The 15,107-nt window shown below is 42.9% G+C and overlaps 1 protein-coding gene across 16 annotated transcripts in view; it reads right to left on the bottom strand.

Annotated features, from left to right (window-relative positions):
• The window catches only part of SFXN5 (sideroflexin 5), a 167,185-nt gene that overhangs the window by 36,142 nt on the left and 115,936 nt on the right, over positions 1-15,107 (bottom strand). For all 16 annotated transcript variants that reach the window (XR_006280653.1, XM_038398445.2, XM_038398444.2 and 13 more), the window contains 2 exons: positions 11,790-11,905; positions 9,419-9,504 (listed from right to left, as the gene is read on the bottom strand). Coding sequence is in view for 15 of the 16 variants with exons in the window: in XM_038398445.2 (XP_038254373.1) it covers positions 9,419-9,504; positions 11,790-11,905 (202 nt within the window). In the remaining variant the exon portion in view is untranslated. The remainder of the gene's footprint in view (positions 1-9,418; positions 9,505-11,789; positions 11,906-15,107) is intronic.

Raw genomic sequence — 15,107 nt, 5'->3', positions numbered from 1 at the left:
AAGATGTAACTGCACTCCTGGGATTGGACAGAAAATAATTCTGCTGCCTAGAACAGAATTATCAAAGTGACTGCAGCTTCCCCACTTCCCAGATGTTTTCAAGGGAATTCTATGTTGGTGACAGATGTGCTGGAGACTGAGGTTCACTTGGTATCTACAGACTGGGCACAGCCCAGGCAGCTGAAATGCCATCCAGCTAACATGCCTTCACTTGTTCCTCAAGGAGGGAGCTCAGTCTCCAACCCCATATCCATTTCTCTGAGCTTGCCCACCAGGGGACCACGGGGTATCAGCTGTGGGGGTGGGTTTTGCAATGGGCAAACTTGTCTTGTAGGGAAAGGATAGGGAGTGCTCTAATAGAATTTCAGTGAACATGGGGCAACACGCAGGGTGTGAGGAGACTGTTTTCACCTTTGTATTATCAGATTCACTGCTGAAAAGTGCAGTGTGCTATTATAAACATACCTCAAGGAACCAACGCTGCAGCTTCATGCTCCCTGGCCTTTCGCCACAATTGCTGCTTGCTCCCCTCCAGACTACTCAGAATGAAACAGCCAAGCTCATCCTCCTCTCCTGTCTTTCCAGCTTCTCAGCCCTGCCTTTTAGGCCTTGCCCAGCTCCGAGACTCCCTCCTGCCTACATCTCTGTTCTCACTTCACACCCCTGGCTCTCTCTGCTCTGCCAACATGTCCTCCTTCCCCTCTGCCTCGCTGCTGTCCTCTCATCTTTGTGTCTTCTTCCACACTGGCCCTTGCACCTGAAACACATTCTCAGTTCTATCCACTGAAGTGATCACCAATGAAATGGTTAATGTTGACATTGGTGGGCCACCATGGGCTGTAGAGCTGACACAACAGTTGGATCAACAGAGGGCAAGAGAGTTCACTCCTCTAGGCTTCTGTTTCAGACTCTCTACATACTCAAGAAAACACAGCATTGTGTACGCTCAGTTTGGGTTTGGAAAGGGTTGGGTTTTTTTTTTTTGGCAACTGCGAGGGCTAGAAACTAATTTTTTTTAAATGAAAGCTGAGATTCTTCACAATCTGAATGTCATACGGGCCACGTAAATACATCCAGCAGGCTGGGTCTGGCACCCGGGCTGTATGTCTGACATACCTGATTTAGGCTGTAAGGTCTCTGGAGTAGAGGCATTGGGCCAAAATCTCTACTGGTGTAAACTGGAGCATTTCCACTGACTTCATTGAAGATGTGCCAATTTACACTCAGCAGAGTATTTGACCCCATGTTTTTATAAGCTCTACGCACACTGGTCATGCCATATAAAAAAATAAAATAACAACATAGCTTATTATTTTCTCATGGACAGGAGTTTGGATAAAACTAAAATTCCATGTGGATACCTCTGTATGTCCCCAAGTATTTAATTTTAGGGCTGTCAAGCAATTAAAAAAATTAATCGCAATTAATCGCACTGTTAAACAGTAATAGAATACCATTTATTTAAATATTTTTGGATGTTTTCTACATTTTCAAACATATATATTTCAGTTACAACACAGAATGCAAAGTGTACAGTGTTCACTTTATATTTATTTTTGATTACAAGTATTTGCACTGTAAAAAAACAAAAGAAATAGTATTTTTCAGTTCACCTAATACAAGTACTGTAATGTAATCTCTTTATCATGAAAGTTGAACTTACAAATGTAGACTTATGTACAAAAATAACTGCATTCAAAAATAAAACAATGTAAAGTTTTAGAGCCTGCAAGTCCACTCAGTCCTACTTCTTGTTCAGCCAATCGCTCAAACAAGTTTGTTTACATTTGTAGGAGATAATGCTGCCCACTTATGTTTACAATGTCACATGAAAGTGAGAACGGGAGTTCTTGTGGCACTGTTGTAGCCAGCGTTGCAAGATATTTATGTGCCAGATGTGCTAAAGATTCAAATGTCCCTTCATGGTTCAACCACCATTCCAGGGGACATGAGTCCATGCTGATGACAGGCTCTGCTTGATAACAATCCAAAGCAGTGTGGACCGACACATGTTCATTTTCGTTATCTGAATCAGATGCGACCAGCAGAAGGTTGATTTTCTTTTTTGGTGGTTTGGGTTCTTCAGTTTCCTCATCAGAATGTCACTCTTTTAAGACTTCTGAAAGCATGCTCCACACCTCGTCCCTCTCAGATTTTGGACGGCACTTCAGACTCTTAAATCTTGGGTTGAGTGCTGTACCTATGTGTAGAAATCTCACATTGGTACCTTCTTTGCATTTTGTCAAAACTGCAGTGAAAGTGTTCTTAAAATTGACCCAAAACAAGTACTGGGTCATCATCCGAGATTGCTATAACATGAAATAGATGGCAGAATGTGGGTATAAAAGAGCAGAGGACATACAATTTTCCCCCAAGGAGTTCAGTCACAAAGTTAATTAACGCATTATTTTTTTAATGAGTGTCATCGGAATGGAAGCATGTCCTCTGGAATAGTGGCCAAAGCATGAAGGAGCATACGACTGTTTAGCTTATTTGGCACATAAATATCTTGTAATGCCAGCTACAAAAGTGCCATGCAAATGCCTGTTCTCACTTTCTGGTGACACTGTAAATAAGAAGAGGGGAGCATTATCTCCTATAAATGCAAAAAAACTTATTTGTCTTAGTGATTGGCTGAACAAGAAGTAGGACTGATTGGACTTGTAGGCTCTGAAGTTTTACATTAATTTGTTTTTGAGTGCAGTTATGTAACAAAAAAAATCGCATTTGTAAATTGCACTTTCACAACAAAGAGATTGCACTAGAGTACCTGTATGAGGTGAACTGAAAAATACTTTCTTTTGTTTACCATTTTTACAGTGCAAATATTTGAAATTAAAAATAATATACACTTTGATTTCAATTACAACACAGAATACAATTTATATGAAAATGTAGAAAAACATCCAAAATATTTCATAAATTTCAATTGGTATTCTATTGTTTAATAGTGCGATTAAAACTGTGATTAATCGGAATTAATTTTTAATCATGATTAATTTTCTTGTGTTTTTTCATAGATTCATAGATACTAAGGTCAGAAGGGACCATTCTGATCATCTAGTCCGACCTCCTGCACAACGCAGGCCACAGAATCTCACCCACCCACTCCTACGAAAATTGCGTGAGTTAACTGCAATTAATCAACAGCCCTATTTAATTTATACCAAACTAACTTTCTGAGAGTACAGCAGCCTCTGATACTCTCACCACTGTAACCACCTTAACAGACCTTACCTTGATGGCTGAAAAAAGTCATTGGAACTGTCTACATTATGGCTTGAATCATGCTAGCAATAACTCTTTTGTGTTTTCCAGCATGGCTAGTGCTAAGCTGGTTTCTTTGCCCAATGCAGACTGGTGATTTTAAGACTTATGCTAGCCCAAGGAACAGTGTAGGCTAGCCCATTAGGTAATACACAGAACCACTTCCAAAGGATGAGGCCCAGTCCTGTTCCCAATTAACTCAATGGGAGCGTCCAGCAAGGGCTGCGGTTTATAACCATGTTAGGCCAGCCATGCTCGACTGCAATTGTGTCTGAGACTGGGGTTATAATCCATACAGTGAATAGGTTCTAATTCTGTTTCTGTGAGAAAAGAAGGAAGCTGGGTGAGGGGAACGGGAGGGTGATGGGAACATGGCTGTGGCAACTGATGCTTAGTTGGAGAATCCTTGCACCGTTTCTTCCTCATCTCTCTATAACCACTGCACAATAGGATAACTACAAGTATCTGAATGATGACAACATTGTGAGATACAAGTAGGATACTTTCATTCCTGGTGTAACTCCACTGAAGTCAGAGTTACGCTAAGGGGTCCAGTGAGTCTACACCAGAGAAGGCACATGATGAGTTCTCCTACTTTCTTCTGCTTTAAAATTATCTATGTCCCATACTTAAAATTTTCTTACTTTCATGGATGCATCTAAACCATACTTATATTTTATTAAGGCTGTCTTAACATAGCTGTTGTTAATTATACAACTGAAATAAGAATACATCTGTGCAAAATAACTGGCATTATGCTGCTCACACAGCACATGCCATCCCAAAATAAATGTTGATTCTATAGGTTGGATGCTTCCACACCATGTCCAGGCAGCAGGAGATGCATGAGACCTGGTAAAAGAACGGAACACTGGGGAGCTAAGCAGTGGGAGGTAACACTGAGTTGCCTGAAGAGTAAAGAACGAAAGCCCAGGGAGTTAAAATACGCAGCAGGCAAAGAGACTAGAGACGCCAAGAGAGCTGAAAAAAATGGCATGAGAGATGAGAGAGGCAGCTGGGGGAGTTAAAACATGCAGATGGAGAGATGCGATAGATGGCTGGGAGAGATGAAAGACCTGGATCCAAGTGGAAAGACGACGACCAGGAACTGGCCACTAAAATAAACTTTTAAAATATTGGATAAAACCCCCCAACAACACTGTATTAGTCTTGTTTTAAGCTAAAAACCATTGATGGGGACTATGGGCAAATTCTCAGCTGACGGAACACAGATCCACTTCAGTCAAGGAAATTACACCAATTTACCCCTGGCATCAGACTGGCATTTGTCAGAGTCACTTTTCTCACTAACCACAACCTCAGATGCAAACACAGCAGAACTCTGAGGAAGATCCAGATGGAACTTTGTGACTCAGGCCTAGGTTTAATTAAAATCACCTTCAGCCTTAAAAATAAGAAGTCATCATTCTCCTCACCATTTCTAAAGTAATATGAGATTTTTTTAATAACTAAAGCTATGTGTAATACATCTCATATGTCTCTTGATATAACTGCAATAAAACTTTCCCACAATAACCAGAATATGACAGACAGCTGTCTGTCAGACAGAGTTTGCAGTGTTGCTGTAGCCTTGTTGGTCCCAGGATATTAGAAGATCCTGGGTGAGGTCATATTTTTTATTGGATCAACTTCCAATAAAAGTAAAAGTGGTGAAAGAGACAAGTTTTCAAGCTTACACACCTTGTCTCTCAGATAGACAGACAGGAAAAAGAGCTGCCAGGCAATTTTCCACTTAAATGATTTTTTGACAGAAAAGACAGCTTCTGCAAAATTGAAATTTTTCACTGGAAAATTTTGATTTTGCCAAAAATTTTCAGTTTTCCATCAGGAATACCTAATCAAAATACTTCATTTCAGGTTGGTTACACTTGTATTGAAATATTTCAGTTTGCTGAACTGATCCAAAACATTTTGTTTCAAGCCAATTCAAAATTAAACTGAATCTCTTCATAGTACTGTATTGCCTCATGGGAGTTGTAGTTCAGGAGTTTCATGCCACCATTTTCTCCTATGGGCCAGGTTCCCTGGCTTGACTATGTCTCCCATGATGCAATGCAGCTTCCCCTCTGACCAGGCTGTATGGTGCATCATGGAAGATGTAGTCTGGTCAGGCATTTAAATTACAACTTCTATGAGGCAATGCAGCACGATTGGGAGATGCAGTTTAATGTTTAACTGACTTGAAACAGAAGATCTTAAAAATCACAGAATCATGATTATGATCTTGGGATTTTCCCCATGTCAATACTAACATGATTTTAGCAGCTGATAACTCACAAATTGCTATAGATAAATAAAGGATAGAGATTCATAGCACTTGAAAACTGGGGTTCCAAGCTTTCAGGTGGTATGGAACCAATTTTTAAAGCACTAACAGTTCTCAAGACAGCAGCGATAAGTTCATGTTGGAACTGAAGAGGGAGGAAAGCAAGGCAGCAATCAGAATAAGGTATCACAGCTTTCCAAAACTAGATATTATAATGGGAGAGATCTTCAAAGCCACAAATGGCAGCGAGACACCTATCTCTCACTGAAAGTCAATGGGAGTTAGGTGCTTATATGCCATTTGTGCCTTTGAAAATCTACTGCATTGTCTGTAAATATTATTATAAATATGTAGAGAAATTATATTTCTGCTCATCCTCATAATATAAGCACAGTATTGCCAATCCAAAGCATTCAGAAATCGAAAGCCAGAGCCCGAACCATGATATTGGCTTAAAAATCATAAGATTTTTTTAAAAATAATAAATAATAATTTTGTTGGTTTGGTGGTTTCTGAGCCTTTAGGGGGCACTCAGATCACATTTTCAAGCTCTTCTTTGCATCCACAAGGGCTAAAAAATTACTTTAAAAAAACCCTGAAACCTGAGATTCTCACCTCAGCGTTTGACTCCAGGAACTGTGATTTCAAGAAAAATGACAAATAGACTACTATTGTATGAATATAAAAATGTATAATCCCAGCCAATGCCCCAATGGAGTCTTTATGAGCCAGATCCTCTCCTGGAGTAAACCCGTGTGGCTTTGCTGGCCAGCTCAAAACTTGGTTTATAAATCGACTTGCCTTCCTTGCTGACCCTGTCTGTTATGCCTCCACCTTCCTGTACTGACCTGAACTGAAAACTCACTTTTTCCAAAAAGGCCCTTCCTCTTTAGTCTTCCCCTCAGAGAGTCATCATCAAATTGGACTGAAAATGTTTATTTCACTGACCACTAAAAACAAAAAACCCTGCAAAAAAATGTAGAACTGCACAGGTACATGCCTGTGGAGTCTTCTGGCTCCAGTGGGAGACTCCTGCCTTTGGGCACCCTCTGCTGGCATCCCAAAAGCTGTCAATCTCCCATTTTTAGGGACAGACAGCTCCTTACTGCAAGAAAGGAGCCTCATACTATAATAACTGGCCTGAGAAAACCATTGCACAAACGTGGATGAACAGAGCAACCACAGCAACCACACCATGCAGCAGGAAAGAGCCACAGATTTAGAGTAGAGAAAGCAAACACTGGTGATGGGAGAAGATCACTACATCTCTGGAAATGCAGGCTGGAGCAGGCAGTGCTTAGTGCCTGGAGGATTTAATGGGAACAGGAGGAGATGCTGGAGAAAGGCAAAGCCCAAGAAGGTCATGGGGGGAGAGGGGAGGAAGGTGACTATGACTGGAACAGAGAGTGGTATTTTAAGGTTATGCCAGAATTCCCCAGTCTGGGATTTGGTCTGGACACCTGGGTTCACAGCCTGATCTTTGGGAAAAAGAGATCAAAAGTTCCATAAGATCTTTAAACCACCTTGCACATGCCACACAAGGTGTTAGTTTTACATCTCATCAAACGGCACAGATTTTTTATTTGGCATGAACTATGTGGGTCTCAGGAGTCCTGGAATCAATTCCTAGCTCTGCCACTGACCTAATGGGTGACACTGGGCAAGTCACTTCTGATCCCTTTGCCTCAGTTTCCCCATGTGTAAAATAGGGATAATAATACCGCGATTCTTTGTAAAGTGCTTCCAATGAAAAGTAAGTATCATCAGTATTCACAGCATGTCTGTTTGGAAAGTACCAAGCACAGGGTTTGTGCTACAGAAATAATTAATAACAGGGAAGGAGGATGGTCTTGTTGTTAAGGCAATGGGCTGGGACTACCTTTGTGATATTGAGCAAGCCATTTAAGGTTTGTTTACACAAGGAAATTATTCCACAATAAGGTAGGGTGCAATTTTAAAGCATAACAGCTATTCTGGAATAACTGTGTGGAAACTTTTTTCAGAGTGGCAGACATGTTAGTCTGTATTCGCAAAAAGAAAAGGAGTACTTGTGGCACCTTAGAGATTAACAAATTTATTTGAGCATAAGCTTCTGTGAGCTACAGCTCACTTCATCGGATGCTTATTCCGGTTTAGCTTAATCCAAATTGGAATTATTCCGGTCAATATCCCCATGCAGACAGGCCCTTAATCTCGCTCTGCCTCATTTTCTAAATCTGTAAAATGGGGCTAATAATACTGTGATTCCTGCCACCCTGTTGTGTCCATTTAAGAGAATCCAGGGTAGGGACACTATGTGTTTGTACAGCACCTAGCATGCTGGGGCCCTGGTCTTGGAGAGGGTCTCAAGAGGCGACAGTAATACAAATGAATTAATGCAAGATGCCCAGAAACCATCAGTCATTAACGCTTACAGAAAAAAGGCTTGATCCCTGTTAACAAGCAGAGAGAATTTCACACAGCCCAATGGCATTTATGGACCAAGGACAAAGCTGTTGCTACCCAAAGCTGAGGTTCAATACCCAGTCGTGCTAATTATTGTTTACTTTGTCAGTGAAGTGTTTTAGAGTTGCCATCATTAACATTTGCTTAAAAAGTGCTTCCAGTTTAGCCGTCAGAACAAAGGTAGCTGGCACTTTAGAGGCTCTATCGTTCAATGCAGTAATCAGTCTCTGAAGGTTCACAGGTGACACACGCCCCATTGAAGACCATTGAAACTGAATGAGGTGTCCAGATGGGATAATAGTAGATGGCCTCTTCTCTGGCAGAGAAATTTTTTTTAAGAAGCCAGGAAAGAGTAAACATCTAGAACAAAAAGAACTCACTGCACTACCTTCTTAGCAGAAAAGAAAAGACATGCTGGAACACAGGGGAGGAGGAAAATGGAAATAGTCAATGGATGTAGCACATATTTTGTTAAAATGCAGTGACACTGATAATTAGACATAATATGATAATGCTGCCCCATACCACACACACCCTAAAGTGCTACCAAAAATGTAGCATTTCTCAAAAATGCACTGAAATACCATGGAGCCATACATCATGAGGGAGCCAATCTTAATCTCAGGAAGCCAAGTTTCACAGAGCATGCAACAGACAGCATTTGAGGCTAGTTTTCTACCCATGCTTCCGTACAATTAGGCCCAGTTTTTCAGAAAGAGGCCCAAGGCCTGGATGAAATTACATGCTTACGACCTGATCCAAAGTTCACTGAAATCAATAGGAATCTATCCATTGAATACAGTGGGTTTTCAGACCCCTAAAGAGTAAAGGTCATCAAGCAACTGCAGCAATTCAGAAAGATTTCTTCTTGCTCCTTTTATTATTATTTAATAATAATACTGATATTAATGCTACAGTATTCTACACCGATTGCCAAAAATGCCGAAATAACAATGCAGTGTGTAAGAATACAATTACTGTATTCTACTGGAGTATACTTTTGTCCTTGGCCAGTTTGACAAGGATATTTCTTCTGAAATCACAGTTAATGTCCACACTGGAGCTTGAAGGTGTTACCTCCGGCTCAGGTAGACATACCTGTGCTAGATCTGATCGAACTAGCTGGCTAAAAACAGAAGAGTAGCCATGGTGGCATGGATGGGCTAGCTGACCTGAGTAAATACTTAAGGTCTTGGCTAGCCCCCTCCTGCTGCTTGCACTGCTGTGGCTACATTGCTATTTTAGCATGCTATCTTGAGCTAGCACAGGTATGTCTCCCCGAGCAGGAAATGATGTCTTCCAACTCCAGTGCAGATGTACCCTAAATTGCACATCTTTACCCATGAGGCTGTTCCTCACTTTCCCCTGGCTTCCCTTTCCATGGAAATTCCCCCCTGCCCCACATCACCCAACACTTACTTTTCCAGTATAGACATAATAATTGGAGGTAGAACCAGTATAGGCATTGGCAGGACCACTCTAGTCAGGGCTGTCTCTATCAGTGCCTGAAAATAAAATAAATAGAAGACAGACACTTAGAACTGCTCCCAGCATATGCCTTCATTGATCAAACAATCCACTGGCACAGAAATCCTTTCCCTAGCATTTTTTAATGGTATGTATGTGGTTGGAATGTAACCACAAAGATTGATAACAAGGTTGATACCAGTCACTTGCATATAGATTCATAGATAATGAGGCCGGAAGGGGCCAATGTGACTATCTGGTCTGACCTCCTGTACAACTCAGGCCAGAGAACTTTCCTCAATTAATTCCTATTTGAGCTAGAGCAGATCTCTAGAAAAACATCTAATACTGATTTTAAAATGGCCAGTGATGAAGAACCCATCACAACCCTTGGCAAGTTGTTCTAATGGTTAATTACCCTCACTGTTAAAAATTTTCACTTTATGTCCAGTCTGAATTTGTCTAGTTTCAGCTTCCAGCCATTGGATCTTGTTATACATATCTCTGTCTGCTAGCCTGAAGAGCACACCAATTTCTGTTCTCCATGCAGGTACTTCCAGACTGTGATCAAGTCACCCCTTAACTTTCTCTTTGTTAAGCTAAAAAGATGGAGTTCTTTGAATCTATCACTGTAGGGCTATCTCTGCACTAGACAGCTTACAGTGGCATAGATGTACCAATAGCTGTGCTGCTGTAAGCTTTCTTGTGTAGCTGCTCTATGCTAATGGGAGAGAGCTCTCCTGTCGACATAATTAAACCACATCCAATGAGGTAGCTATGGTGGGGCCAGCTGGCACAGCTGTAGCTGCTGGATGCCAGTTGTGAGGAAGTTTTTGATTATTATTACGCACCACGCAGGTTCTGGGGCAGCTGAGAAGGCAGTATGTGCTACTCAACTTCCTGGATTCATCAGTAATCTCCCTGAACTCCAGGATCCTGAATAACACATACTGCCTCCTCAGCCACCCCGGAACCTGTATGGCACATATAAAAAGCTGAGATTCTTCAGAAGAGACATGAGCTTTTCCCACGGGGCAGCTTAGGGTCTCAGGAGGGGAGGCGCAGAGTGGCTGGGGGAGCTCCAGCCAGCCCGGGACTCTTCCGGGGGCAGGGAGGCTTAGGGCTCTAGCTGGCCCAGAGGTCCTCCAGCCATCGGGGGGGTTGGGGGTTCTGACCACATGGGGAGGCCTCAGGCAGAAGGGGTGGAGCCAGGGGGCTAGTCTCCTGGAAGGTGGGCTCCACCCGCCACCGATGCTCTCCTGCCGACATAGCGCTGTGCACACTACCACTTATGCCAGTAAAACATATGTCGCTCAAATGTGGTTTTTTTCACCCCGCTGCGTGACATATGTTTTGCCAACATAAATCATAATTTGCCAACATAGTAGACAAATCTAACCTTCTGCATCACATGCCCCATCAACTTCTGGTGAAGCTATGTCATATCTTTTAGAAAAACGACCAGTCTTGATTTAAGACCTCAAGTGCTGGAGAATCAACCACAGACCTAGTGAAGTTGATCCAGTGACCACTGTTAAAAATCTGCTCCATACATTCTTATCTGAATTTGTCCAGCTTCACCCACTGGATCTCATTCTGCCTTTTGCTGCTAGACTGGTCACACGGTAACCAGAATCACAGAATCATAGAATATCAGGGTTGGAAGGGACCTAGGAGGTCATCTAGTCTAACCCCTGCTCAAAGCAGGACCAATCTCCAATTTTTGCCCCAGATCCCTAAATGGCCCCCTCAAGGATTGAATTCAAAACTCTGGGTTTAGCAGGCTAATGCTCAAACCACTGAGCTGTCCTTCCCCACTTGTAGCTAACATTTTAAATGAGAGTTTCTATCACTCTTATTCTACGATTAATCTTGATTGACTAAACCAGGCATTCTGGGCCACATGCTCAAAAGCAGCTTCTACCCCAACTGTACCCCGATCTGTCACCTGTACATTTTTTGTGTGCACCAAAGCCCCCAGATTTCTGAGTGCTCACTGTTCTTGTCTGCGCAAAGCAGGTAATTAACCACTATAGCCTCATTTATCTTAGATGATCGATAAGGCCTCGACTATCCCAGTTTTCTAAATGACAGCTGAGATTCTCCTTTGTTTCTAGCTCACCCAAACCAGAGGTTCCCATAGCCATGAGCTTCCCGGGGCCTAAAGGCCAGCTGTGTATGTGTGTGTGCCCTAAGTTCCAGGGAACCCCGCAGGCACATACATGTTTGCATATGAGTGCCCTAAGCTCCAGGGACCCCCCGCAGGTACATACATGTTTGCGTGTGTGTGCCCTAAGCTCAAGGGAACCCTGCAGGTACATACATGCTTGGCAGCAATTCTGGAAGATCCGACAATGTTTCCGTTACTGTCCAGGACATCAATCCCTTCTTCCAGCTCTGTGTGCCTCATCAGGACAACATTGCAGATATTGGCACTAGCTGAGGACAAGAAAAGCACAATGGTCAGTTATCCCTCCATCAGGTTTCACAGGACACTGGGGCAGGCTGCAGCCTCCATTTAAAAATCAAACAGCCACCTTCTGCTCTCAAAAAGAAAAGGAGTACTTGTGGCACCTTAGAGAATACATTTGTTAGTTCTAAGGTGCCACAAGTACTCCTTTTCTTTTTGCGAATACAGACTAACACGGCTGCTACTCTGGAACTTCTGCTCTCAGTAACCTCCATTCCACTCTGCTTTTGCTCTGCTGTAACTGAGAGTAGAATTGGACCTCCAAAAGGCTTTGGGAGTGTGGAGGGCTGATACTTGTAATGAGCGTTACACGCGATCATGTAGAGGAGGATAATACATCGAGATCACGTGCTTTGACTGACCAGGCAATTTGCTGTCATAGTCAGAGGTCGATTGAGGCAAAATGGGGCTTGGAAACACCAAAATGTTCAGCCACCCCAAAACTCTCCTTTGTATGATGACTGCCCCTCCTCTACTGAAATCCCTCTTCTCATCCTACCCCTTGACCAACCTCCCAGAGCAGCTCCTCCCAGGATGGCATTAAGCAGCTATGTGCTGCACCACTGCCTGCTACTCTATCGGTGAGTCAATACTCCATGACCAGTCCTTTTGACTGCAGACCCAAAATCCCAAGGAGTCTACCTTAATCTACCCCAAGGACAGCTTGACAGACACAAATTCTTCTGGCACAAATAAACGTTTACAGGCATGAGAGAAACCTGTTGAAAATGATTTCATTGAGCCGTGGGAACAAAATCCAGATGTTTTAGATCAGCACTGCATTCAGCTCTTAACAGTGCATACAAAGTTTTGTAGAATCTAATTAGAAGCAGCTTCATTAAACACATGCTGTTGTAAACCCTGTTCCTGTTGAACTCCCATCATGGGGTGGCAACATTAAGGAGAAAAGAACTGCTTAGATTTGGTTTTCTTTCTTAAAGAGAGCTACTTGCTTGACACTTTAATTAGGTATCTTTCCAAACCAGACTATAAACCACCAGTGCCTTAGTGAGTTCCCTTGATTTTCAAATCAACATTTAGCCTCAACATCCAAGTCCACTCCAGTTGTGCGGCTCACACCTGGCCTCAGAGAGTTGCCCTCTGCTGAGATTCATGGCTGATTAGGTCTCCAGGCTGGAATTCTTTTGAAATAACCTCCTTCCTCATTAGTCTTGACTATTGTAACCTTGCCCCTGTTCTCAGTTCCACTCCGAATGCTGCTGCTAGCCTCAGCTGACTGGCTTGTGGCTCTGGCCATATCACCCCTTTGTGGAGTCCCTTTTCCAGTGCGTCAAACACAAGCTTCACATTTTTACCAATAAGGTCCTTCACTATATAACCCTGCTCAATATGTCAGCAACTTTATCTTAGCAAGTTGTCAACTTTGCTTTGCAATGCTGGCTTTCCCCATCTGTTAGTCCATTTCTCCCCGAGCACCTTCATGCTATCTCCCAAGGCCTCATGCAGTGGAAAAGTTCCCCATCTTATCCCCTCTTTCAAACTCCTCCTTCACTCTCCTCTGTCACGATGCCTACAAAACCCGACCTGCGGACATTGACTAGGCAGCAGAGTCTATTACTTATACCAATATGCTTGTTTCACTATTAGCTTGTCCTGACTTGTCTGTCTTATTCGCCTGTCCTGAGCTCTCTGGGACAGGGACTATGGCCCAGATCTTCAAGGTATTTAGGTTTCATTGATTTCAAAGAAAGTTAGGAGCCTAAATATCTTTGAGGATCTGGGCCTCCCTTTTTATTGCATGGACCAGATCCTCCGCTGGTGTAAATCAGCATAGCTCCACTGACTTCAAGGGAGCTATGCCAATTTACACCAGCTGAGGATCTGCCGTTCCCCACCCCCCCCACCACAATTTCTGTACAACACACAGAACGTGATGGGCTCTACTAACGAACAGGAACAACTAGTCAATCTGATCATACCTAAAAGAATGGGATCAGGCAAAGAACAGCAAAACAGTCTGGTTTTGCAATACTATTCATTTTACGAGCTCCTTCCAAAGGCACGTTTCAGCAGCTCTTGAAGGGTTATAATGTTTGCTAATTAAAGTCAATTCATTTTGTATAACCCACTTTTATTTTTTTTCGAGTGGCGGGCGGGCATGGCATGCACAGCAGCTCTCTGCAATGGAAGCTGATTTATGACATCACAGAATAGGAGGGAAACCGCATGCGTGTGCACACATTTAAGGAGCTAGAGGATTAAGGATTAAGGAGCTGGTTAGGATTACGGTGCACAGTCATGTGGCAAGAAGACTGAGAACACTCATGTTATATGAGGCAACATAATGAAGGCACCAGGGCATCTCTCACCTTAGGATGGTTAGTTATTATGGGGAAGTGGACCGCCAGAGAGAACCAAATCTCTCCTTCACTCCCCACCACAACACACACACACACTCTGCTAGCTACTGCCAAGCTCTAAGCATTCTGCAATTTCTCAGGTCAGGAGTTCCCCTTCTGCCCTGTGTATGTATGTGTCTCAGGGTTTTCAGGACCATTTGCAATTATGCTATTTAACTTGGTTTTCAGCTTTGAGACTCATCTAGGAAGGAGGAGGCATGGCAGGAGGAATGAGGTCAGGGCCCCATGCTTCTAGGTCAACTGGAAGGAGAAGTGGAAGGAGAGGGGGTGGAAAGCAGTTTTTAGACACAGAACTTTGCTCATAATTCTTCTCCCTCTCTGTTTCCAGGCAGGTGGAGTCATAATGCCGACTGCCGCTAACCATCCCATGTCATAGTAGGAAAGAAGAGAGACTTAGAATAAGTTTTACTTCCTTTCTGCTACTAGGGTGACCAGATAGCAGGGGTGAAAAATCAGGACAAAGGGTTGAGGGTAATAGGCACCCATATAACAAAAAAACCCTGATATCAGGACTGTCCCTATAAAATCAGGACATCTGCTCACCCTATTTGCTACATATGTTACAAACAAGCCACTGTTATATACTGGCGAGATTCCAATCATAACCACGCTCAGCCCTGAAGTCCTTGGTTTGGCAAAACTCCCATTAACTTGAATGGAGTTAGCCTGTTCCACTGGGCAGGGCACTAGAATAGATGAAAGGAGCCTTGGGCTCTGTTTCTGGTTCTGTCACTGACTTGCCGTATGACTTTGGGCAAGCTTCATCGCTTCTGTATACCTTCGTTTCCCC

The sequence above is a fragment of the Dermochelys coriacea genome, chromosome 4 (assembly GCF_009764565.3).
Source record: "Dermochelys coriacea isolate rDerCor1 chromosome 4, rDerCor1.pri.v4, whole genome shotgun sequence".
Lineage (NCBI taxonomy): Eukaryota > Metazoa > Chordata > Testudines > Dermochelyidae > Dermochelys > Dermochelys coriacea.
The sequence above is the reverse complement of the archived record's forward strand: the minus strand, read 5'-3'. Positions and strand labels throughout refer to the sequence as shown.